Source organism: Bufo bufo, chromosome 4, assembly GCF_905171765.1.
Source record: "Bufo bufo chromosome 4, aBufBuf1.1, whole genome shotgun sequence".
In the NCBI taxonomy this organism is placed as follows: Eukaryota; Metazoa; Chordata; class Amphibia; order Anura; family Bufonidae; genus Bufo; species Bufo bufo.
In genome coordinates, this window is record NC_053392.1 from 358,757,374 (window position 1) to 358,784,190 (window position 26,817).

General features: G+C 41.0%; 1 protein-coding gene across 1 annotated transcript in view; it reads right to left on the reverse strand.

Moving 5' to 3' along the window:
- LOC120999212 (titin homolog) overlaps positions 1-26,817 on the reverse strand; it is a 946,165-nt gene that overhangs the window by 320,989 nt on the left and 598,359 nt on the right. The window contains exons 59-62 of the mRNA XM_040430085.1: positions 26,025-26,249; positions 15,532-15,636; positions 15,067-15,171; positions 12,178-12,282 (exon numbers count right to left, since the gene is read on the reverse strand). Of these exons, the coding sequence (XP_040286019.1) occupies positions 12,178-12,282; positions 15,067-15,171; positions 15,532-15,636; positions 26,025-26,249 (540 nt within the window). The remainder of the gene's footprint in view (positions 1-12,177; positions 12,283-15,066; positions 15,172-15,531; positions 15,637-26,024; positions 26,250-26,817) is intronic.

Genomic DNA, 26,817 nt, shown 5'->3' on the forward strand with positions numbered 1-26,817 from the left:
AACTTTTAGATTTTTTTTTAATAAAGGTGAAGTACAGACATAAATAAAAGAAATATAATACATTTTTATAAATTGTTACATGTTAATAATTGAGTCCATGAGAAATGTGTGACAAGATACATGGTTACCTTTCTTTGGTTGTGCTGGCTCCTCCTGTTTCTTCTTAAGCTCTGTTGACTCCTTGTGTTTCTTCTTGTGTTCTGTTGACTTTTCATGTTCATTTACTGGAGTCTCTGCAAATATTTCAATTTGTGAAGAGATTTCCATTTAGACTAGAGAATGGTAAGTTTCTTGTTCTCTGGTCCCTGTGAAACTTTACGTGATGACTAGTGTTGAGCGGCATGTCCCATATTCGAATTCGCGAAATTTCGCGAATATTCGAAAGAATATTCGAAAAATATTCGCGAATATTCAAATTCGTTATTATTTCGCATTGGTTGCTAGGGATGTTCTGATTGGTTGCTAGGGATGTTGCTAACCTGTTGGACTCCTTCTCATTGGCCCACAATCTAAAATGAGGGAGGGATTAGTGTCCTCACGAAGAGCCGATATTCGCATGTGCGCTAATAAAATCGCATTACGAAATTTCGCGCCTCAATCACTTTCTCGGCAATGTGACTAAGATCTGAGCTTTTGGACCTTTGGGAAACAATCGAGATATAGTGTGGGCTGATGAAAGTAGTTGACAGAGTACAGAACAATGTAATCTGTACGGTGGAAACTAAAATAAAAAAAACAAATATTCGTAAGTCGAAATTTTCGAAGTTCTAAATATTCGCGAATATGGTGCTATACTATATGAATGCACAGGCCTTTGCCTTTCTGTTCTGGGGACAAGTGCTGATATTCACCTGTGCGCTAATATAATCGCCTTACGAAGATTCACAACTCAATTCACTAAAGTATGAATGCAAAGCCCTTTGCCTCTGTTCTGGGACAAGTGCAGATATTCGACTATGCGCTAATATAATCGCCTTACGAAGATTCGCACCTCAATCACTTTCTCGGCAATGTGACTAAGATCTGAGCTTTTGGACCTTTGGGAAACAATCAATGATATGTGTACTGTAATTTTGTTAAAAAAAAAAAATAATAAATACGAATATTCGTTTTTACGAATATATAGCACTATATTCGAAATATTCGCGAAATCTCGAAATTGCGATATTCGCGAAAAAAATTCGCTTTTCGAATATTCGCGCTCAACACTAGTGATGACTGCTGAGGCCACCTTTTAACTGAGTGGTGATGGACATGACATCATCCATTTCATTCCTACAGAGACCTGAATCCCCTAGAACTGAACTAGCAGCGTTTGAGCGGAGGGATGTTAAGCAAATTAAGCTTTATTCTAACTTTTATAAGCCTGGTAACTGAGTTGAAAGTTTCAAAAACTGTCGGACAACCCTTTTAATTTAATATACCAACAGATTATCTTAGCTATTTTAGATAATCTGATTGGTTATCTTTCTTAGATTCTGGTGATTATTTATTTATTAGATGTATTATTATTTATTGTTGTAATCTGATTAATATGATGAATATGTTACCTTTTTTAGGTTCTATAGGCGGTGCATGTTTCAGCTTGTCTTCTTTTGCCACTGCATGTTTTTCCATAGGAGTCACTGCAAATTGTACAGTATATATTGATAAACTGAAATATAATTAAGTAACCCCCCACTCCCTGCAGAGCTGACCCATAATAAATTCAATACACAAATATATAGAGAAAATAGATCTCCCCAACATCCTATGAAGATTACCAATATCAAATCATATTAATAAAATATGCAAGAATCAATTGCAAAAATATCATGTAGAAACAAGATTTTTCAAAAACACCATGTGTAAATAATAACATGACAACCAGACCTCTAATCAAAGAAAATTCACAAGAAATAAGGGGAAAAAAAGGTCAATGTAATTAAGGCCTCATGCACACGACCGTATTTTTTTGCGGTCCGCAAAACGGGGTTCCGTTTTCCCGTGATCCGTGACCGTTTTTTCGTCCGTGGGTCTTCCTTGATTTTTGGAGGATCCACGGACATGAAAAAAAAGTCGTTTTGGTGTCCGCCTGGCCGTGCGGAGCCAAACGGATCCGTCCTGAATTACAATGCAAGTCAATGGGGACGGATCCGTTTGACGTTGACACAATATGGTGCCATTTCAAACGGATCCGTCCCCATTGACTTTCAATGTAAATTCTGGAGTCCTTTTTATACCATCAGATCGGAGTTTTCTCCAATCCGATGGTATATTTTAACTTGAAGCGTCCCCATCACCATGGGAACGCCTCTATGTTAGAATATACTGTCGGATATGAGTTAGATCGTGAAACCTCATTTCCGACAGTATATTCTAACACAGAGGCGTTCCCATGGTGATGGGGACGCTTCTAGTTAGAATATACTACAAACTGTGTACATGACTGCCCCCTGCTGCCTAGCAGCATCCGATCTCTTACAGGGGGCCGTGATCAGCACAATTAACCCCTCAGGTGCCGCACCTGAAGGGGTTAATTGTACTATCATATCCCCCTGTAAGAGATCAGGGCTGCCAGGCAGCAGGAGGCAGACCCCCCCCTCCCCAGTTTGAATATCATTGGTGGCCAGTGCGGCCCGCCCCCCCCTTCCTCCCTCTATTGTAATAATTCGTTGGTGGCACAGTGTGCGCCCCCCCCTCCTCCCTCTATTGTAATAAATCGTTGGTGGCACAGTGTGCGCCACCCCCCCTTCCTCCCTCTATTGTAATAAATCGTTGGTGGCACAGTGTGCGCCCCCCATCGCCCCCCCCTCCCTCTATAGCATTGACAACATTGGTGGCCAGTGTGCGGCCTCCCATCTCCCCCCCCCACATCATTGGTGGCAGCGGGTTACTAGCAATAGTACAATAGTAAAAGATTCATACTTACCTGGGAGCTGCGATGTTCGTGTCCGGCCGGGAGCTCCTCCTACTAGTAAGTGACAGTTCATTTAGCAATGCACCGCACTGACCTGTCACTTACCAGTAGGTGGAGCTCCCGGCCGGACACGAACATCGCAGCAGCAGCCAGCAGCAGGTAAGTATGAATCTTCTACTATTGTACTATTGCTAAGTAACCATGGCAACCAGGACTGTAGTAGCGTCCTGGTTGCCATGGTTACCGATCGGAGCCCCAGCGATTAAACTGGGACTCCGATCGGAACTCCGCTGCCACCAATGATGGGGGGGGGGGAGATGGGAGGCCGCACACTGGCCACCAATGTTGTTAATGCTATAGAGGGAGGGGGGGCCGATGGGGGGCGCACACTGTGCCACCAACGAATTATTACAATAGAGGGAGGGAGGGGGGGGCGCACACTGTGCCACCAACGAATTATTACAATAGAGGGAGGGGGGGGCCGCACTGGCCACCAATGATATTCAAACTGGGGAGGGGGGGGAGGGTCTGCCCCCTGCTGCCTGGCAGCCCTGATCTCTTACAGGGGGCCGTGATCAGCACAATTAACCCCTTCAGGTGCCGCACCTGAAGGGGTTAATTGTGCTGATCACGGCCCCCTGTAAGAGATCGGGTGCTGCCAGGCAGCAGGGGGCAGTCTTGTACACAGTTTGTAGTGTATTCTAACTAGAAGCGTCCCCATCACCATGGGAACGCTTCTGTATTAGAATATACTGTCGGTTCTGAGTTTTCACGAAGTGAAAACTCAGCTTTGAAAAAGCTTTTATGCAGACGGATCTTCGGATCCGTCTGTATAAAAACTAACCTACGGCCACGGATCACGGACACGGATGCCAATCTTGTGTGCATCCGTGTTCTTTCACGGACCCATTGACTTGAATGGGTCCGTGAACCGTTGGCCGTGAAAAAAATAGGACAGGTCATATTTTTTTCACGGCCAGGAAACACGGATCACGGATGCGGCTGCAAAACGGTGCATTTTCCGATTTTTCCACGGACCCATTGAAAGTCAATGGGTCCGCAAAAAAAAACGGAAAACGGCACAACGGCCACGAGTGCACACAACGGTCGTGTGCATGAGGCCTAAGAATTGGGAATTGGGGTTGGTGAGCCCTGCGACTCCCCCGGTCTGTATGACAATGTTAGCTATTTTTGCACATGTATTATTGTTAAGGGTATTGCCTTGTTGATTTGATTTGTACTGTGGACTACATATCGAGGACGTTGTTCCCTATGCATATGCGTACAGCAGTACAACCAACCTGCATGACAATATATGAGACTACATTAATCAGTGACATGGTGTGGGAATTATCTGTGGGACAATGTGGCCCATAGCTATTTTGCACATGCATTAGTGCTAATAGCAATGCCTTGCGGATTTGATTTGTACTGTGGAGTGCATATTGAGGACGTTTGTTCCCTGTGCAGAAATTCACAGTTGTGCAACCAACCCACATGAACTTAGATGTAATCAGTGGCATGGTGTAGTAGCTACCTATGGGACAAAATAGCCTGGGTTATAATGTGTAATATGTTAAATAATATCAAGATCCACCAGTGTCTATTGTCTCTTGGTTAGGTCATATTTGGTACTGGGAGTATCGCTGTGACACACCTGTGTTGATCAGTATCTCCAACATTGCTGTTTTTATACTTGATATTTCAATGAATTATTTTGTAATAAAAAATATATATATTTATTCATTATTTATGTGTGTTCGTTTTTCTCGGTTGTTGTTGATGTGGAGTAGCACACATTTAAATTTGGTAGCTTGTCTACTTGTTGTTGGTTTGGCAATAATATCATGTAGAAACAAGATTTTGAAAAAATACCATGTGTAAATAATAACATGCCAACCAGACCTCTAATCAAAGAAAATTCACAAAAAATAAGGGAAAAAAAGGTCAATGTAAATTAAGGATAGTACTAAGTAACAGAATCAGCCAGTAATGGGAGATCAGCCTGTTAAAGGGGTTCTCTGGGAATTATGAAAATGAAAACACTTAAATATTACTTTATTATAAATATATTCTCAAATACTTTTTATTAGTTATAATGGCTTGTTTTGTCTAAGGAGCAATCATCAGGGGAAATAAAATGGCCACTTTTCCTAATCAAGATCATAATCCCTGACAAGTAGAGCAGAGAGGATGAGGCAGCTCCTTAGCTCAATGTTGTGAAGTAACTTGGCCTCCTGTATGATTAGGAACGGTTTTGTGTGTAGATTAACTGTAAGGTAGATTAACAAAAACTAAAAAAAACTTTATTGATCTACCAAAACATACTAGGTGGGCAGATAACCTTTTATATGAGTATGTTTTTGTAAATCAATAAAGTTTTTTTTGTTTATGTTTTTGCAACTAGGGTTGAACTTCGTACCAAACTTTAGGATTTTTGGACCCCGGACCCAAACCCAAAATTTTCAGTAAAAGTTTGGGTTCGTTGTTCGGCAATTTAATGGCGCTTTTTGAAAGGCTGCAGCGCAGCTAATCAACAAGCGTTTAACTAGTGTGCCCTTAGAAGTCATCACAGCCATGCCTACTAATGGCATGGCTGTGATTGGCCAGTGCAGCATGTGACCCAGCCTCTATATGAGCTGGAGTCACGTAGCGCTGCATGTCACTCTGCTCTGATTAGTGTAGGGATAGGATTCTGCTGCTGTGAGGGAGAGAATAGGAAAGAATCTTTAATCTGAAGTGCTTGTTAACTCAGCGATCTACCTAGATTTTGTTATGTGGGTGCGGTGCACAATCTTTTTACCCTGCCCTGAGCCCAGTGACATAGAAAAATAACTTTTATCCATCTGTTAGTTAGGTGGGCGGCGGCGGCCATTTTATGCAAGTTCTGTGCACCAGCACAGCATATGTGCATTTGTGACAGTCAAATACAAGCTTGAAATACTGCAATTATATTCTGGGTTTAAAAAAATCACCGATTTTTGGCAAGACCCTACATCTGGGGACTTTGTAGCATTTGTCATTGTTAAATACAAGCTTGAAATACTGCACTAATTTTCTGGGTTAAAAAAAACACCCATTTTTGGCAATATCCTCCATCTGGGGCCTATGCAGCATTTGTCAGTGTGCAATTTAAGCTTGAAATACTGCAATAATTTTCTGGGTTTTAAAAAACACCCTTTTTGGGTAAAATACTAAATTTTACAGCCCTTGCTGCATTTGTCAGTGTGAAATACACGCATTAGATACTGCTGTTATCTTCTGTTATAAAAAAAAACACCCATTTTGGGAAAAATACTAAATTAGCAGCCTTTGCGGCATCTGTTAGTGTGAAATACACACGTTAGATACTGCTGTTATCTTCTGTTATTTAAAAAGAAACACCCATTTTGTGAAAAATACAAAATTTGCAACCTTTGCTGCATCTGTCAGTGTGAAATACACGCATTAGATACTGCTGTTATCTTCTGTTATAAAAAAAAAAACACCCATTTTGGGAAAAATACAAAATTTGCAGCCTTTGGCTCTACGAATGGTAAGGCCAGAACAAGTACAGGCGATATTAGATTGGGTTGCTGACAGTGCCTCCAGTTCCTTCACATTGTCTCCCACCCAGTCTCCTGCTGAAAGATCAGAGTTAGCACCTGCAGCCGATGTCCATCAGTCTGTCACCTTACCCCCTTGCTAATCAGCCAAGCAGTCTGAGCCCCAAGTCATGTAGCAGTCTCCTCTGCTTTTTGATGACTCTGCTAGCAGGGTTTCCCAGGGCCATCCACACAGTCCTGCCCCAGAACTGGAAGAGATTGAGTGCACCAATGCCCAACCACTTATGTTTCAAGATGAGTACATTAGAGGACCACCGCAGCACGTCTCGGACGATGACGAAACACAGGTGCCAACTGATGTGGCTTTTGAAAGTGTGCAGACCGACAAGGAGGGCAGGGGTGAAGACTGGGTGGAAGATGATGTGGAGGACGATGAGGTCCTCAACCCCACATGGAATCAATGTCATGCGAGTGACCTGTGTAGTTTGGAGGAAGAGGCGGTGGTCGCACAGAGCCACCAACACAGCAGAAGAGGGAGCAGGGTGAAAAAGCGGAGCTGCCGTCACCTAGACAGTATGCCTGCTACTGCCCAACGCAGCAAGGGACTGAGCACACCAAAGCCAGCTCGAAGAAGATCCCTGGTGTGGCAGTTCTTCAGACAATGTGCTGACAACAACACACGAGTGGTTTGCACGCTGTGCAATCAGAGCCTGAAGCGAGGCATAAACGTTCTCAACATGAGCACAACCTGCATGACCAGGCATCTAAGTGCAAAGCACGAGCTGCAGTGGAGTAGACACCTCAAAAACCAAGGAAGGTCTCTGGCTCCTCCTGCTTCCTCTTCTGCTTCACTCTCAGCCTCTTCATCCACCTCTGGAGTGACAGTGGCACCTGCCACTCCGCAAAGAGAGGATCTGCCAGCAACACCACCACCTGGGTCATCAAGCATCTCCACAATGTCCCACGGAAGCATTCAGCTCTCCATCTCCCAAACACTGGAGCGGAAGAGGAAGTACCCCCCTACCCACCCGCGATCCCTGGCCCTGAATGCCAGCATTTCAAAATTACTGGCCTTTAAAAATGCTGTCATTCCGTCTGGTGGAGACGGAGAGTTTTAAAAGCCTTATGGCGGTGGCTGTCCCACAGTACGTCGTGACCAGCCACCACTTCTTTTCCAGGCGAGCCATCTCTTCTTTGCACAACCAAGTGGGCGACAAAATGAGGTGTGCACTGCGCAACGCCATCTGTGGCAAGGTCCACCTAACTACAGATACATGGACCAGTAAGCACGGTCAGGGACGTTATATCTCCCTAACAGCACACTGGGTAAATGCAGTGGCGGCTGGGCCTGAGGCAGATAGCAGTTTGGAGCATGTCCTTCCACCACCAAGGATTGCAGGGTGCTTCTCTTTGCCTCCTGTTGCTTCCTCCTCCTACTCCACTTCCTCATCCTCTACCGCCTCCTCATCCGATCAGCTTAACACCTTCACCACCAACTTCAGCACAGCCAGGGGTAAATGACAGCAGGCAGTTTTAAAACGTATCTGTTTGGGGGACAAACCCCACACCGTGCAGAAGCTGTGGACGGACATGGAACAATAGACCGATGAGTGGTTGGTGCCAGTGAGCCTCAAGCCCAGCCTGGTAGTGTGCGATATAGGGCAAAATCTCATAGCAGCTCTGGGACTAGCCGGTTTGATGCACATCCCTTGCCTGGCTCATGTGCTGAATTTGGTGGTGCAGAGGTTCCTTAAAAATTACCCTGATATGTCAGAGCTTCTGCAGAAAGTGTGGGCCGTCTGTGCGCGCTTTCGGCGTTCTCACCCTGCTGCTTCTCGCCTGTCAGCGCTGCAGCGTAACTTCGGCCTTCCCGCTCTCACCGCCTCATATGCGACATGCCCACAAGGTGGAACTCAACCTTGCACATGCTGGCCAGACTGTGCGAGCAGCAGCAGGTGATAGTGGAGTTTCAGCTGCAGCACGCACGGGTGAGTCGCTCTGCAGAACAGCACCACTTTACCACCAATGACTGGGCCTCCATGTGAGACCTGTGTTCCTTGTTTCAAGTACTTCACCAACTGAAAAAAATGGTGTGGTGTTAAACAGGCAGGAAGTGCTCAAACCCATATGCAGTTGTGCATATATAAACAGAGGAGCAAATCCTGCACTTGTGGCCCGTTGCGAACGGCGATCCCTAGCAACAATGCATACAGTGAAGGATGCCCGCAGCGGACACAATAGACATCCTACACAAGATAGCAATTATGTGGATGTGATAATCAATATAACAATATAATAATAGCAAAGACAGGTGCACTCTGCAGACTTACTAAACCCTCAAACTGATAATAAAATTTAGAGATTAGCCAACATCTCCTACTAGGAGGACATGTCTGAGCCCGAGCACCGCGCCAAGGTTTCTCAAGTAGCTCGGGTCCTAACACTCACCTACCTGAGCCGTATGGGCAATACCAGGAGCCAGTGGGCAAATTACAGGAGCGTGAGGTCCGACTCACAAACAACTCACCAGTTACCTCTAGCATGGAATCATGCTAGCAATGGGAGGACCGAGTCTGCAAGTCCCACTCAAGACTGACTGATATGACCCAGGCCTCGCAGGTGCACCTAAATGTAGCCTGTGGATGGAAAACAGGCTCATTTAAATTGGAGTTTATACACCTCCAGTTATCTGTATATAAAAACAAACTGAAAAAAATGGTGTGGTGTTAAACAGGCAGGAAGGGCTCAAACCCCTATGCAGTTATGCATATATAAACAGGGGAGCAAATCCTGCACTTGCGGCCCGTTGCTAACGGTGATCCCCAGCAACAATGCATACAGTAGAGGATGCCTGCAGAGGATGCCTGGGCAAAACATTATCATGCAAAAACATGAACCAACCATTTTGTGAACCATCATATGTAATATTTTGATATTCAGATTAGAGATGAGCGAAGTTTTGAAAAATTAGATTCAAATGGCTCGCCGAGGTTCACCAAGAAATTTGATTTGTTCCGAATTAATTTGTCATGAATCACTATAAACCAGGCCACTCTGCCTAATCATATTCTTCCCGCTTGCTGGCCCACTATCAGTGTGAAGGCTTGGAAGTTAACCCTTTCCCAACAGCCGAAAGTAAATTTACCTCGGCAGCCGAGCATTTAAACATTGTGCCTGCTGGCATGTGCAGGGGGCGCCATGGCCGCCAGGTGTCTGCTGTTTTAAGGAGCAGCCACTTGGCACTAATGCCAATCGCTGACTTTTAACCCTTCAGATGTTGTGTTTGGGGAGTGCGAGTATGTCTGCAGCAGCCCCTGTCCTCCTGTGTGATGGTTCCAGAGATGGTACACACCATTTAAGCAGGAAAACCTTTCACAAAGCAATAAAATTGAGGAATCCACAACAGGGATGCCCATAATCTCATGTGGATCCCTTTGTAAGGTCCGGGATCCCTTCCTATTATGAACCTAATGATATTTCACTTTTAAAATTATTTATTAATTATGCAGAACAGGGTAGATGGATCAAACATGGCAGGTGGATTATTGCAGCAACACTGTCCCTAGTGCCGGATCACTTGCAACATCTCTCCCTAAGCTCAGCTCACAGGACAATGGTGGGAACTGTGCGGGATGAAGGTTTTATGGGGCTGTGACATCACAGGGGATGGCTACCTGCGGATTGGCTGGCTACACAGGATTATGGGTGATCTTGCATTCCTGGGCTTCTTACTTTCATTTTCTAACACATGCAGCTGCCATTTTAGGAAAACCTAATTAATTACTATGAAGCGCAAGGAAATTCGGCTTTGTTATGAATCAAAGCTTTCCGCTTTCAATGCTTCACTCAACACTAATTCAGGTGTACTTCACGCAATAAATGGGTATATGATGTGCAACTAACTAACAGACGGATAAACTATATAAATTTCCCTGTCACATATGCTGTGCAGGTGTACTTCACGCAATAAATGGGTATATGACGTGCACCTAACTAACAGACGGATTAACTATATCAATTCCCTTGTCACGTATGCAGTTCAGGTGTAGTTCACACAATAAATGGGTATATGACGTGCACCTAACTAACAGACGGATTAACTATATCAATTTCCCTGTCGCGTACAGTATTCAGTGCAGGTTAACTTCACGCAATAAATGGGTATATGACGTGCAACTAACTAACAGACGGATTAACTATATCAATTTCCCTGTCACGTATGCAGTGCATGTGTACTTCACGTAATAAATGGGTATATGACGTACACCTAACTAACAGACGGATTGACTATATTATTTTCCCTGCCATGTATGCAGTGCAAATGTACTTCATGCAGTAAAAGGGTATATGACGTGAACCTAACTAACAGACGGATTAACTATATTATTTTCCCTGTCACGTATACAGTGCAGGTGTACTTCACGCAATAAATGGGTATATGACGTACACCTAACTAACAGACGGATTAACTATATTATTTTCCCTGCCATGTATGCAGTGCAAATGTACTTCACGCAGTAAAAGGGTATATGACGTGAACCTAACTAACAGACAGATTAACTATATCAATTTCCCTGTCACGTATACAGTGCAGGTGTACTTCACACAATAAATGGGTATATGACGTGAACCTAACTAACAGACTGATTAACTATATCAATTTCCCTGTCACGTAGGCAGTGGCTGGGTCACATGATGCACCGGCCAATCAAGGCCATGCCTTTAGAAGGCATGGCTATGATGGCTTCTAGGGCACACAACTTAAAAGCTTGTTGATTGGCTGCCCTGCAGCCTTTCAACAAGCTTTATTAAATGCCCGAACACTGAACCCAAACTTTTCCAGCAAACTTCGGGTTCGGGTCCGGGTATCAAAAATCGTAAAGTTACAGTTCAGGTTCGCTCAACACTATCAACCAGGAAGGGGAGATCGGGAGGTGACAATCTGGTATAAAGAACTCTGTGGATGAATCGCCACATGTATTATTGCAAAGCATCTTTCTCAGGGGTCTTTAAATAACATATTATGTTTTGCAGTTTCTGCAAAGCAAATTTGTTGAAATAAACCAGCTTGCCTTGTACTACATCTATAGCAAGACTTACTTTTTTCACCAGACTACTTACAGTAGTTTTAGAAATTGGGTCTCTCACAGTAAATTTGAAATTGGAGCCAAGCATAATTTTTATAACCTGAATAGTAACAAAAAGAATAGCTCCTGTTTAAATGCTGTTCATTTGTGGACCAGAAGATTTGTATGGTTTTCTTTTGTCCTATTTCCCCCCCTCCCATCATAGGGTGGGTCTACTGTTAGGGTCCATTCACACGTCCACAGAATGGGTCAGTTCCGCAAATTGCGGAATGGGTGCAGACCGATTCCTTCTCTATGGGGCAGGAATGGATGCGGACAGCACACAGTGTGCTGTACGCATCTGCATTTCCGGAGCGCGCCCCCGATCTTCCGGTCCGCGGCTCCAGAAAAAAAGAGAACAGGTCCAATTGCGGACAAGAATAGGCAGTTTTATGGGGGTGCCGGCCGGGTGTATTGCGGATCCGCAATGCACTACGGACGTGTGAATGGACCCTTAGGGTTACTTTTCTACTTTTCATTTTTCAGTCGTTTTGTGTATATTATATGCAAAATAAATTAATAAATCAAAGGAAAGAAATAATGCATTGTTATGAAGTGTTATATGCTAATATTGTAAGTCATGACAAATGGTGAGGCACATAGTTACCTTTCTTGTGTTCTACTGGCTTTTCCTGTTCCTTCTTTAATTCTTCTGGCTGCTCCTGTTTCTTCTTGGGTTCTTTTGTTTTTTCATGAACTTTCACTGAGGTCTCTGCAATAAATATGATTTTTGAATTTTAAGCTTAATAATAATAAATCTAGTAACCATAAGGATAGGTCCTCTTCTATTATCTCTTTAAGTACGGACCAGATTATTTGCATGATTTAATTTTTTGTTCTCTTTCTTCCCTCTTCCTTGGGTGGGTTCTTTAGGGTTACTTTTCTATTTTTCATTTTTTATATACTTGTTTTGTACAAACCGGATTCCAAAAAAGTTGGGACACTATACAAATCGTGAATAAAAACTGAATGCAATGATGTGGAGGTGCCAACTTCTAATATTTTATTCAGAATAGAACATAAATCACGGAACAAAAGTTTAAACTGAGAAAATGTACCATTTTAAGGGAAAAATATGTTGAATCAGAATTTCATGGTGTCAACAAATCCCCAAAAAGTTGGGACAAGGCCATTTTCACCACTGTGTGGCATCTCCCGTTCTTCTTACAACACTCAACAGACGTCTGGGGACCGAGGAGACCAGTTTCTCAAGTTTAGAAATAGGAATGCTCTCCCATTCTTGTCTAATACAGGCCTCTAACTGTTCAATCGTCTTGGGCCTTCTTTCTTGCACCTTCCTCTTTATGATGCGCCAAATGTTCTCTATAGGTGAAAGATCTGGACTGCAGACTGGCCATTTCAGTACCCGGATCCTTCTCCTACGCAGCCATGATGTTGTGATTGATGCAGAATGTGGTCTGGCATTATCTTGTTGAAAAATGCAGGGTCTTCCCTGAAAGAGATGACGTCTGGATGGGAGCATATGTTGTTCTAGAACCTGAATATATTTTTCTGCATTGATGGTGCGTTTCCAGACATGCAAGCTGCCCATGCCACATGCACTCATGCAACCCCATACCATCAGAGATGCAGGCTTCTGAACTGAGCGTTGATAACAACTTGGGTTGTCCTTGTCCTCTTTGGTCCGGATGACATGGCGTCCCAGATTTCCAAAAAGAACTTCGAATCGTGACTCGTCTGACCACAGAACAGTCTTCCATTTTGCCACACTCCATTTTAAATGATCCCTGGCCCAGTGAAAACGCCTGAGCTTGTGGATCTTGCTTAGAAATGGCTTCTTCTTTGCACTGTAGAGTTTCAGCTGGCAACGGCGGATGGCACGGTGGATTGTGTTCACTGACAATGGTTTCTGGAAGTATTCCTGAGCCCATTCTGTGATTTCCTTTACAGTAGCATTCCTGTTTGTGGTGCAGTGTTGTTTAAGGGCCCGGAGATCACGGGCATCCAGTATGGTTTTACGGCCTTGACCCTTACGCACAGAGATTGTTCCAGATTCTCTGAATCTTCGGATGATGTTATGCACAGTTGATGATGATAGATGCAAAGTCTTTGCAATTTTTCGCTGGGTAACACCTTACTGATATTGCTCCACTATCTTTCTGCGCAACATTGTGGGAATTGGTGATCCTCTACCCATCTTGGCTTCTGAGAGACACTGCCACTCTGAGAAGCTCTTTTTATACCCAATCATGTTGCCAATTGACCTAATAAGTGTTAATTGGTCTTCCAGCTCTTCGTTATGCTCAAATTTACTTTTTCCAGCCTCTTATTGCTACTTGTCCCAACTTTTTTGGGTTTTGTTGACACCGTGAAAATTGGAATCAACGTATTTTTCCTTTAAAATGATACATTTACTCAGATTAAACGTTTGATCTGTCATCTACGTTCTATTACAAATAAAATATTGACATTTGCCATCTCCACATCATTGCATTCAGTTTTTATTCACAATTTGTTTAGTGTCCCAACTTTTTTGGAATCCGGTTTGTATATATTATGTATAAATTAATAATTAATCCAGTCAGCAAAGAATTTCTATTAATTGTTATATGCCTTGCTAATCTGGATAGATTGGAGGCTTGGGCAGAGATGTAGCAGATTAGGTTTAACACTGACAAATTTAAGGTTATGCATGTGGGAAGGAATAAGGCCTCTTGCACACAATTTTTTTTTTCTGTTTACGTTCTGTTTTTTGCATTCCGTATACGGGCCCTATACGGAACCATTCATTTCAATGGGTCCGCAAAAAAAGGAAGGTACTTCTAAGGCCTTCCGTTTCCATATTTCCGTTCAAAAATAGAACATGTCCTATTAGGCCACACATGGAGTATTGTGTACAGTTCTGGGCTCCTATGAACAAGGCAGACAAAGGATAGCTGGAGAGGGCTCAGAGGAGGGCAACTAAAGTAATATGTGGAATGAGTGGACTGCAGTACCCTGAAAGATATCAAAATTAGTGTTATTCACTTTAGAAAAAAGACAACTGAGGGGAGATTGAATAAATATGTATAAATATATCAGGGGTCAGTACAGAGATCACTCCCATCATCTATTTATCCCCAGGACTGTGACTGTGACGAGGGGACATCCTCTGCGTCTGGAGGAAAGAAGGTTTGTACACAAACATAGAAGAGGATTCTTTATGGTAAGAACAGTGAGACTATGGAACTCTCTGCCTGAGGAGGTGGTAATGGTGAGTACAATAAAATAATTCAAGAGGGGCCTGGATGTATTTCTGGAGTGTAACAATATTACAGGCTATAGCTACTAGAGATGGGTTGTTGATCCAGGAATTTTTTCCCCTAAAGTGAGAAAAATTGGCTTCTACCTCACAGTTTGTTTTTTTTTGCCTTCCTTTGGATCAACTTGCAGGATAACAGGCTGAACTGGATGGGCAGATGTCTTTTTCAGCCTTATAAACTATGTTATTATGTTACTATGTTACTAATATTTTAAAAGCTAAATCCATGGTTACCTTTCTTCTGTTCTGCTGGCTCGTCCAGTTTCTTCTTTAGTTCTTCTGGCTGCTCTTGTTTCTTCTTGGGTTCTGTTGGCTTTTCATGTTCTTTCACTGGGGTCTCTGCAAACATAATGGTGATTTATTTATTTTTTATTCAAAGCTACTGTAAGCCCAATTGTAATAGTAGTAGAAACAAGAATAGGTCGTTTTCTAATATCTGTTCACCTATTGAACTGATTATTTATAAGATTTAAAAAAAAATATATCTTTCCCTCGATCCTCTTACCTGGGTGAATAAGTTTTTTAGGTCTACTTTTTCTACTTTTCATTTATAATATACCTGTTTTGTGCATATTTTATGAAAATTAGTAACTTAATTATAACTACAAGAGAGAATAAGATATCAGCTTGCAAGCATTTTTTACAAGTTGTTACGTGTTAATATTTTAGGCTGTAGAAAATTACAAGACAAATGGTTACCTTTCTGTGGTTTTTCTGGCTCCTTCTGTTTTATTTTCAGTTCCATGGGCTCCTCCTGTTTCTTCTTGGGTTCTGTTGGCTTTTCATGTTCTGTCACTGGAGTCTCTGAAAAAGAAAATTTGTTCACAAATTTCAATTTAGACTAGACAATGATATCTGTTGCATTACCAACAATTCATAAAACATAGAATATAACTGATTTATTTTTTAGTAAAGTTTCTGCAAATAAAGTTAGTTGTGACAAGGTAGCACGTTACACTTTACAGTAAGTTGATAAATTGATAAAGGGGTTGTCCAACATTTTTTTAAATTCTCATAAGAGAAAGAAAAAAGCTTAACTGCCCTACTAAAGGTCCCTCCATTCTAGAGCTGTAGGTCTGGTTCCCAGGGCTTCCAGCCCCTGTTAAACCAGAAGTGATGATATCATATCCATTATTTATGAGTTTGCTCAGCTAATAACTGGCTTCAGCAGTCACATGTGCATTAATGGCAAATGTCCAGTGACTGGATATGTGGTCACATGAATGATGGATATGAGATCATCATCACTTCCAACCAACAGGATCAGAAAGCTCTGAGGATTAGACCCACAGCATTGGAATTGATAAAGCTCTAGCAGATGAGTTGTCCAACCTTTTTAAGTGATGGCATAGCCTAAGCATAAGGTCACTGGGGGCAGTGCTGCAGTGATGAGTGCTGTCCACTACAAAGTTGACAATTTATTGTAGTTCTGGCACACATTTCTGGCCGTTATTTTAAAAAAGGCGGGCTCAACCTCTTTAAGACATTTTCTTTCTTTTATAATCCTGTTGACTGTTTATGTTTTGGCTTGTCTTCTTTTATCACTTATGTTTTTCCTCAGGAGTCACAACAAAATTGTACAGTTTAATTATACAATGAAATATAAGTAAAAACCTATTTCATTCTACATGGTGTAACATATTACCTTTCTTGAACTCCACTGGTTTTTCAGGTTTCTTTTTGGGTTCTGCTGGCTGCTCATGCTTTTTCAATTCAGTCTCTGCGAGAAAATTAAAAATGGAATTAAGAAGTAGCCATCTATTCATTATTTTGTATACGCTGATCAGCCATAATATTAAAACCAATAATGCCTAATATTACCTCTTTGATGCCACCAAAACAGCTCTAACCTATCAAGGCAAGGAGTCCATAAGACCTCAAAATTTGACACCAAGACATTAAACAGAAGATCTATGATGCAACAGACCATCTTCCATTTCTCTATGTTCCAATTCTAATGCTTTTGGCAGTAGACAGGGGCCAGTAAAGGGTTGTGATGTCTAACCTCCAGCACTCCAGCTGTGGTAAAACTATGACTCTCAAGATCCACATATTCTTGGCTGTTCTCAGAACTCCATAGAAATGAATGGAGCATGCTGGGAGTTGTAGTTTCATCACAGCTGGTGTGCTGGAGGTTAGCCATCACTGGTATAGGCTCTGTGACAGGTATGTGTCTGTGCCCATATATGTGTGATGCACTCTTTGTTCTTACACATTTTTCCCATCATAGTAGGAATTACCTTTTTAGCAATTTGTGCAACAGTAGTGGTTCTGTGTTATATGCCCAACCAGGCTAACCTAGATTCCTGATACACATCAATAAGTCTTAGGGACCAACTACTCAGTTGCCATTTCAAAAATGGTTCTTTTCTGGACCTATTTTGGTAAGTACTTACCACTGCCTACTAGGAACACCCCAAACACCTCCCAGACATCTAGCTTTTGTCAAAGTCGCTGAGATCCTTACACTCGCACATTTTACTGTTTTCTTGGCAGGTGCCATTATCAGTGACTGTAATATATTGGCTGATGGAAGTATTTTTTTTAATTACATAGCTGGTCCTGCTTCATCTTTTATTCATTGGAAGCATTGATAATTTATAGGGGTTGTCTTCTTTTTTTTTTTTATTAATGACCTATCCTCAGGATAGGTTATCATTATCTGTAGTGTTGAGCGAATTTCAGGAAAAGTTTGATTAATCACAAAGCAGAATTTCCTTGTGCTTTGTGGTAAAGAATCGATTTTCCCTGAAATGGTGTTAAAAAAAACATACTCAACGGTTTCGCGCTGTGTCTTCAATCAAGGTGGCTGCGGCGGGCTCTTTGCGATCAAGTAGATAAGCTGAGTTTTTTCTTTTCTTACTGATTAACCCCTGAAAGCCTTTATTTGAACGCAGCATCTGTGGGGTTCAATGACGGTGGAGTGGGGCAGGAGCAGCATAATAGCCTTTTCCCGTCATTGCACCCACTACATACAAAGCTTTACATTTTGCAGACAATTCGCTTTGTGACAAAGTAATTCACCACAAAGCAAATTTATTTGTGAAATTCGGGGAAGTAGTCAAATCAAATTTTCCATAAGTTTGCTAATCTCTAATTATTAGATCTGCGGGGGTCTGAAACCTGGCAACCAGCCGATCAGCTGTTTGAAGAGAAGGCACCCACCGTGCTAGAACTGCCTCCTCTTCATTGTTTACCTGTTCTGCATTGCATCTGCAGTAGTAAGTAGGTGTAATTACATCTAAGCCGTCCCATTTATTTCAGTGGTAAGGCTCCCTCCTATGCACTTTTTAACAACTTGCCATCTGGGCCATTTGCCCCCTTCCTGACCAGGCCTAATTTTGCAAAACTGACATATCTCACTTTATGTGGTAAAAACTTTGGAACGCCTTTATTTATCCAAGTCATTCAGAGATTGTTTTCTCGTGACACATTGTACTTCATGATAATCATAAATTTGAGTCAAAATATTTCACCTTTATTTATGAAAAAATCCCAAATTTACCCCAAAATTTGAAAAATTTGCAATTTTCTAAATTTCAATTTCTCTGCTTTTAAAACAGAAAGTGATACCTCATATAATATTTGTTACTTAACATTCCCCATATGTCTACTTTATGTTGGCATCATTTTGGAAATGTCATTTTATTTTTTTAGGACGTTAGAAGGCTTAGAAGTTTAGAAGCAATTCTTCAAATTTTTAAGAAAATTACCAAAACCCACTTTTTAAGGACCAGTTCAGGTCTGAAGTCACTTTGTGGGGCCTACATAGTGGATACCCCCAAAAATGACCTCATTGTAGAAACTACACCCCTCAAGGTATTCAAAACCAATTTTAAAAACTTTGTTAACCCTTTAGGCGTTCTACAAGAATTAAAGGAAAATGGAGATCAAATTAAAAAATGTCACTTTTTTGGCAGATTTTCCATTTTAATCCAATTTTTTCTTTAATACATCGATGGTTAACAGCCAAACAAAACTCAATATTTATAACCCAGATTCTGCGGTTTACAGAAACACCCCACATGTGGTCATAAACTGCTGTATGGGCACACGGCAGGGCGCAGAAGAAAAGGAACTCCACATGGTTTTTAGATGCCATGTCCCATTTGAAGCCCCCTGATGCACCCTTACATTAAAAACTCCCAAGAAGTGACCCCATTTTGGAAACTAGGGGATAAGGTGCCAGTTTTATTAGTACTATTTTTGGGTACATATGATTTTTTGATCATTCATTATAACACTTTATGGGGCAAGGTGACCAAAAAATTGGTTGTTTTAGCACAGTTTCTATTTATTTATTTTTACAGCGTTCACCTGAGGGGTTCAGTCAAGTTACATTTTTATAGAGCAGATTCTTACGGACGTGGCGATACCTAATATGTATACTTTTTCTCATTTATTAAAGTTTTACACAATAATAGCATTTTTGAAACAAATAAATTATGTTTTAATGTGTCCATGTTCTGAGAGCTATAGTTTTTTTATTTTTTGAGAGATTTTCTTATGTAGGGGCTCATTTTTTGCGGGATGAGGTGACGGTTTTATTGGTACCATTTTGTGGGACATACACGTTTTTGATCACTTGGTGTTGCACCTTTTGTGATGCAAGGTGACAAAAATTGCTTGTTTTGACAGTTTTTTTTTTTTTACGGTGTTCACCTGAGGGGTTAGGTCATGTGATATTTTTATAGAGCTGGTTTTTACGGACACGGCATTACCTAATATGTATACTTTTTTTTATTTGTTTAACTTTAACACAATAATAGCATTTTTAAAACCAAAAAAATGATGTTTTAGTGTCTCCATGTTCTAAGAGCTTTAGTTTTTTTGTTTTTTTTGAGAGATTTTCTTATGTAGGGGCTCATTTTTTGCGGGATGAGGTGACGGTTTTATTGGTATCATTTTGTGGGACATACGCGTTTTTGATCACTTGGTGTTGCACCTTTTGTAATGTAAGGTGACAAAAATTGCTTGTTTTGACATTTTTTATTTTTTTTTACGGTGTTCACCCGAGGGGTTAGGTCATGTGATATTTTTATAGAGCTGGTTTTTACGGACGCGGCAATACCAAATATGTCTATTTTATTTTATTTTTTCTATTTTTAAATTATTTTTTTTATTCCTTACTTGGGGACTTTTTTTTTTTACATGTGAAACTTTTTTTATTTTATTTTTTCAACCCTTTTTTTTTTTATTTTTATTTTACACTTTTCGTCCCCCATAAGGTCATACAAGACCTCTGGGGGACATTTACTTCACTTTTTCTTTTTTTTTTTCCACTGTTGATTTCTCCTGTAACTGGGGCTGACATAGTAGCCCCAGTTACAGAAGAAATACACCCCCCAGAGAGGCTGTACAGCGCAATACTGTGCTGTACAGCCTCAGTGCAGGGCTGATCGAGGTCTGTGGATGACCTCACACAGCCCCTGCACTCTCCGGTCCCGGCGGTCACATGACCGCCGGGCCGGAACAGGAAGCGCATAGCGCTTCCTGCTCTGCATACACAGCGCTCGGTGAGCGCTGTTTATGCAGCGATCCAGAAGGCAGGGACACCTGGGATCTGTCCCTGCCTTCTCTAAGGGTTGCCCTGCTGTCACTGACAGCGGGCAACCCGATCAGCAGCTGCACGATTAGCGTGCAGCTGCGATTTCTGAAAGGACGTTTTAAAACGTGCTTTCAGAAATAGAGGTCCACCCATAGGACGTTTATATCCTATGGGCGAACGGGAGGAGGTTAATAAACAAGCCGTCACGTTGAAATGAATGGGACGTCTTAGGTGTAATTAAACCTGCTCACCACTGCGGATGTGACGGCGAGCAGGTAAACAATGAAGAGGAGGCAGCGCTGGCACAGCGCGCCTTTTCTTCAAACAGCTGATCGGAGGGATGTTGGACTACCGCCGATCTGATATTGATGACCTATCCTGAGGAAAGAATAAAAACAATTGCGACCAATGTTTTCTCTTTTGCTAATTTATTCCAGTCTAAGCACAGCACAGGACCCTCATTCAACCATGAGACTCATTTGTGAGACAGACATCAGCTCTTACAACCCTGGTCTGGGATAGAGTTAGTGGCTCTACTGCGAACCGTCAGACACACATATTTATCTCATTATCTGACATATTCTGGCACATACAGTAACAGTGTACTATTGAGTAGCATTAGTTGTTTTTTCTGCCTCGGTTTACATCATGAAGTAAATATGTTTTTTTACGCCATATATAACTGCGGCAATCAGTGTGTACCATGATTTAAGACACCACTGTATTTGATGTCTCTATGTGGTATTGTTTTTTTTTTTTCCTAATTCTCATTTAACTCTGCCCTAGTGCCTATATTTATAGGTAGTCTTTCATATGGATTGCCCTCTGATGAATCTGGTATAAGAGGAAATGCATCAGGGCAGTCTCAGGAATTAGTGAGGGGTAACTGTTATTAGCCCTTTATATTATTGATGCTTTAAAGGCCATCTTAGGGACAATTGAGGATAGGTAGGAGCACGGAGTGCATCCACCATTAGGGTGTGTCTCCAAGGACAGTGTTTAGGATAGATAGGGATAGATAGGGATAGATATATACAAACCCTCTATCCTCCCTCCCTGCCCTGCTCTCTATTTTTTTTATCACCATTTTATCACCATTTTTGATTTTGGTATAATTGGGGCTTATGTTTGTTAATACTTTGAATTATATTTTAGATGTAGAATAAAGTGTCCCTGAGGCTCACCAGTCGGTCAATATGGATAGAGGCGCTCAATCACCAGTACACCTAAAAACCGTAAGGGTATGTAAAATTAGAAAGAAGAATTGTGATGGCACACTCACATTTGGTTTAAACTAAAAGGTATTTAATGTTGTTAATTAAAATATTTGGTTAAAATGTTATTTGTTTAGGAATAGATCATTATAAAATAAGCAAAAAAAAAAAAGAAATTATGAATGATAAAATATATAAAAATAGTAAGGTGGAGTGACAACTCGTGGTGTTGTTTGGGATGAAGTCTAATTGGACTAGGAAGTATATTCCAATGAATGATGATAGACGGGATCAAGGTGTCCCTAAGATTGGGACTGGTATTCAAATGTTCAAAAAGTTAATTCAATAGGTTCTGGAATCAGTGAATATAAAGTCACACAGGTCGTAATGGATACGTTGATTCACTTCTGTAGAGTGGTGATATTCTTGAAAGGTGTACAGTATATTCGCATAAAAATCCGATATAATATAGGTAAAATAGTCGTGCAACAATAGGTTGTGAAAAGTGCTCAATTGAATACAAATATGTTGATTAGCATAAAAGTGCTCTTAATGTAAAACATACAGTACAGACCAAAAGTTTGGACACACATTCTCATTCAAAGAGTTTTCTTTATTTTCATGACTATGAAAATTGCAGATTCACACTGAAGGCATCAAAACTATGAATTAACACATGTGGAATTATATTAATAACAAACAAGTGCGAAAAAACTGAAAATATGTCATATTCTAGGTTCTTCAAAGTAACCACCTTTTGCTTTGATTGCTGCTTTGCACACTCTTGGCATTCTCTTGATGAGCTTCAAGAGGTAGTCCCCTGAAATGGTTTTCACTTCACAGGTGTGCCCTGTCAGGTTTAATAAGTGGGATTTCTTGCTTTATAAATGGGGTTGGGACCATCAGTTGCGTTGAGGAGAAGTCAGGTGGATACACAGCTGATAGTCCTACTGAATAGACTGCTAGGATTTGTATTATGGCAAGAAAAAAGCAGCTAAGTAAAGAAAAATGAGTGGTCATCCGAAAAATTGGGAAAACTTTGAAAGTAAGGGCTATTTGACCATGAAGGAGAGTGATGGGGTGCTGCGCCAGATGACCTGGCCTCCACAGTCACCGGACCTGAACCCAATCGAGATGGTTTGGGGTGAGCTGGACCGCAGAGTGAAGGCAAAAGGGCCAACAAGTGCTAAGCATCTCTTGGAACTCCTTCAAGACTGTTGGAAGACCATTTCAGGGGACTACCTCTTGAAGCTCATCAAGAGAATGCCAAGAGTGTTCAAAGCAGTAATCAAAGCAAAAGGTGGCTACTTTGAAGAACCTAGAATATGACATATTTTCAGTTGTTTCACACTTGTTTGTTATGTATATAATTCCACAGGTGTTAATTCATTGTTTGGATGCCTTCATAGTCATGAAAATAAAGAAAACTCTTTGAATGAGAAGGTGTGTCCAAACTATTGGTCTGTACTGTATACCATGTAGGCAGTGTTCATATATTGAAACACTATAGAATAGCTGCTGGTGTTTGATGTAGCAGTGTTAAGTCCTGTGTTCACCAGGTACTCAAGTGTTAGAACACCCGCCTTTTAAAGAGAGAGCGACTCTCCTGACAGGTTTCTAATTCACTCGAATTCACGTGCAGGCTTTCCAGATAGTCCTATTGGATGTAGCCGTTATCATTGGGAAATTACATACATTAAAATGCTCCGGACATACCATTACTTGACCACTGAGGAAGGGACCAGAAAGTGTCCCGAAACGCGTCTGGTCTGAGGAAGCAGTGAGGACTACAAAGAATACAGTGACTTTGAACTGAAAATTATCGGATGAAAATATTCGCTACCGCGATATCTTTCAAATTTCCCATAGCTAATAGGATTGGCCAATCAGGAACCAGGTACCGTGTGACGTCAGGCTGCATTATCATCACGTGCAGCATCACATGGTAAGGCAAGTGATCACGTGGGACGCCACGCAGGTCCTTGCAGGACGGAAGACACCGTAACAGACTGAAGAGGGGTAAAGTAAATCACACCCTTTACTGTTCATCCGCATTTTAATGTATGTACTTTCCCAATGATAACGGCTACATCCAATAGGACTATCTGGAAAGTCTGCATGTGAATTCGAGTTTATTAGAAACCTGTCAGGAGAGTCGCTCTCTCTTTAAAAGGCGGGTGTTCTAACACTTGAGTACCCGGTGAACACAGGACTTAACACTGCTACGTCCACACAGCAGCTATTCTATAGTGTTTCAATATATGAACACTGCCTACATGGTATATGTTTTACATTAAGAGCACTTTTATGCTAATCAATATTTTTGTTGTGCATAACATATTTGTATTCAATTGAGCACTTTTCACAACCTATTGTTGCACGGCTATTTTACCTATATTATATTGGATTTTTATGCGAATATACTGTACACCTTTCAAGAATATCACCACTCTACAGAAGTGAATCAACGTATCCTGTACGACCGGTGTGACTTTATATTCACTGATTCCAGAACCTATTGAATGAACTTTTTGAACATTTGAATACCAGCCCCAATCTTAGGGACACCTTGATCCCGTCTATCATCATTCATTGGAATATACTTCCTAGTCCAATTAGACTTCATCCCAAACAACACCACGAATTGTCACTCCACCTTACTATTTTTATATATTTTATCATTCATCATTTTTTATTTATTTATTTTTCTTATTTTATAATGATCTATTCCTAAACAAATAACATCTTAACCAAATATTTTAATTAACAACATTAAATACCTTTTAGTTTAAACCAAATTTGAGTGTGCCATCACAATTCTTCTTTCTATATTTTAGATGTAACATTAATAAAGGTTCATTTGTATGGCACTTTCAGTGAATCCAGTTTACTCCAGTCTAGACATAGGACAAGGCAATGTTTCAGCATATACCAGTGATGGCGAACCTATGGCACCAGTGCCAGAAGCGGCACTCAGAGTTATTTATGTGGGCACCCACTTCCTGTAAAAAGTCTAAGGTGTACCAATATGCCTTAGATTTTTCCTGCCATTCATCAGCACAGGACGCACTATGAACAAGCACAGGCAGCACATTGAATGTAGGCAGGCTATTATAGCTAAATGATAAAGTACATGGAAAATATACTATATTGGACTGCAGTATTCAGGTTAAATTGCCGTGTTGGCACTTTACAATAAATAAGTGGGTTTTGGGTTGCAGTTTGGGCACTCAGTCTGGAAAATGTTCACCATCACTGGATTATACCAAGCCTTGGCTTGAGATAGGCATTGTATAAGCCAAAACATTGCCTTGTCTTGTGTAGAATAGAATAAACTTGCAAAAGAAAAGACGCTTGTCACAACTGTTTTTAGTCTTTAGAATTTGGAGCGGAGATAAGCCTGACCTCTGGTGGCCGTGCATCTTATTTATAATTTGGACAATGGTGCTGTCTTCAAATATTTTTTGTTCTTACTATTCTGAGGAAAGGTCGTCAATAAAAATAACTTGGACAACCCCTTTATTTCATTATTAAATTACATTTTTATGTTTTTTAAAAGTTCTTTCTACAAAATAAGTATGTCAGCTGGCAATAATTTTAGCTCCTAATACAGTATCTCACCAAGTTTTTTTTTTTATCTTTTTGCTGGAGTTATTATGTCTGTCTACAATTTAAAATTCTGATGCTTAATTACTAAATATTTTCATGTTTCACTGAGAGCTCTACATTATAGCTTGGTTATTGTTGCAGAAAACAATTGCAGGTTATTGAAGGTGATATAACATTGTTGCTTCATCTTTCCACCTCCTAGGCATCAGGATCAACAAGCGAACCCCCTATGTAGTATCCTCTGCTAGTCGATTATGATGAACTATATATGGCAGTTGTTTTACTACGCCTAAGGGAATCTTTTGTATCCTTGCATATCTTTTTGTATCTGTTGTTGCTTCAGGACTGTATTTTACTCTTACATACCCCCTGATGAACCCATCTCGAGGGAAACGCATCGAGGTATTAGGTCCCACCACGCAGGGCATTAAAGGGCATATCAGTACAGGCACGAGGATGGGGAAACCCCACCATCAAGAGTTGTCCTCGGGCTGAGGGTAGACCAGGTTTTCTGTAAGGATAGTTCCCCCCTCCATGGTTTACTGGTTACTCCCCCTACCTCGGTCGCTGAGTACATTCCCCTAGTGTTTTCTGTGAGAGTGGTTTTGTTTGTTTTTTATATCTGTTTCTATTTGTATCTTGTGTGTACTGTAGTCAGCCATATATTCAGGTTTGGGATACTCTTTTGTCTAAATTTAAATAAAGTATTGTGTTTTAAAGGTCCTTATTTCTCTAGTATGTGATTTATATTCAGATTGGGACACCACGTTCTTATTGTTTCTGTATCATTATATATTCTTTTTCTTGATATAACATCCTACCTGTTTTTAATTCAGTGGGTAATTGATCTTTTTGATGGTGTCCTGCTTTCTCTTCAGGTTTAATCTTTGGTTCAATTGTCTGTTCCTGTTTTGTCTTGGGTTCCATTGGCTCTTTATGTTTTGTCTTAGGTTCTGTTGGCTCATCATGTTTCTTCTTGGATTCTGTTGGCTCTTCATGTTTTTTCTTGGGTTCTGCTATCATTTCATGTGTTTTCATTTGGGTCTCTGCAAAGTAATAAGTGAATTTAAATCAGTATAAAATTTTGGTAGATAAGCTTACAAGTAGTGATGGACGAACATCGGCCGGGACATTTTGTGAATGCGCGTTCGCGATCAAATGTTTGCGAACCGCGCGTTCGCGGTAGGCCTCATTCACTTTAATGGCAGGCGAACCTGAAAAACCTTCAGGTCATATTTGCAGCCAACAAATACTTACTAGAAATGTACAAGATCAATAGCAAAAATTTCCACAAAAAATATGTATTTTAATCAGGGGCCATTTTTATGTGTCTTAAAGTGAAACTCTCAAAATTGTGCCTTGTTGGAGCCTATAATTTTTTTTTTTTAGGCCACGGGAGTACGGGCCCCAAAAATTAGGCATCACCTGACAGAAAAGAACGAGTGATTATGTGGCTGGAGGTATATTAGACGGTCAGTGAATAACAATTTTACTGTAGGCCAGTGGAGTACAGGCCCCAAAAATTATGCATTCACCTGACAGAAAAGAACAAGTGATTATGTGGCTGGAGGTATATAACGGTCAGTGGATAACAATTGTACTGTAGGCCAGTAC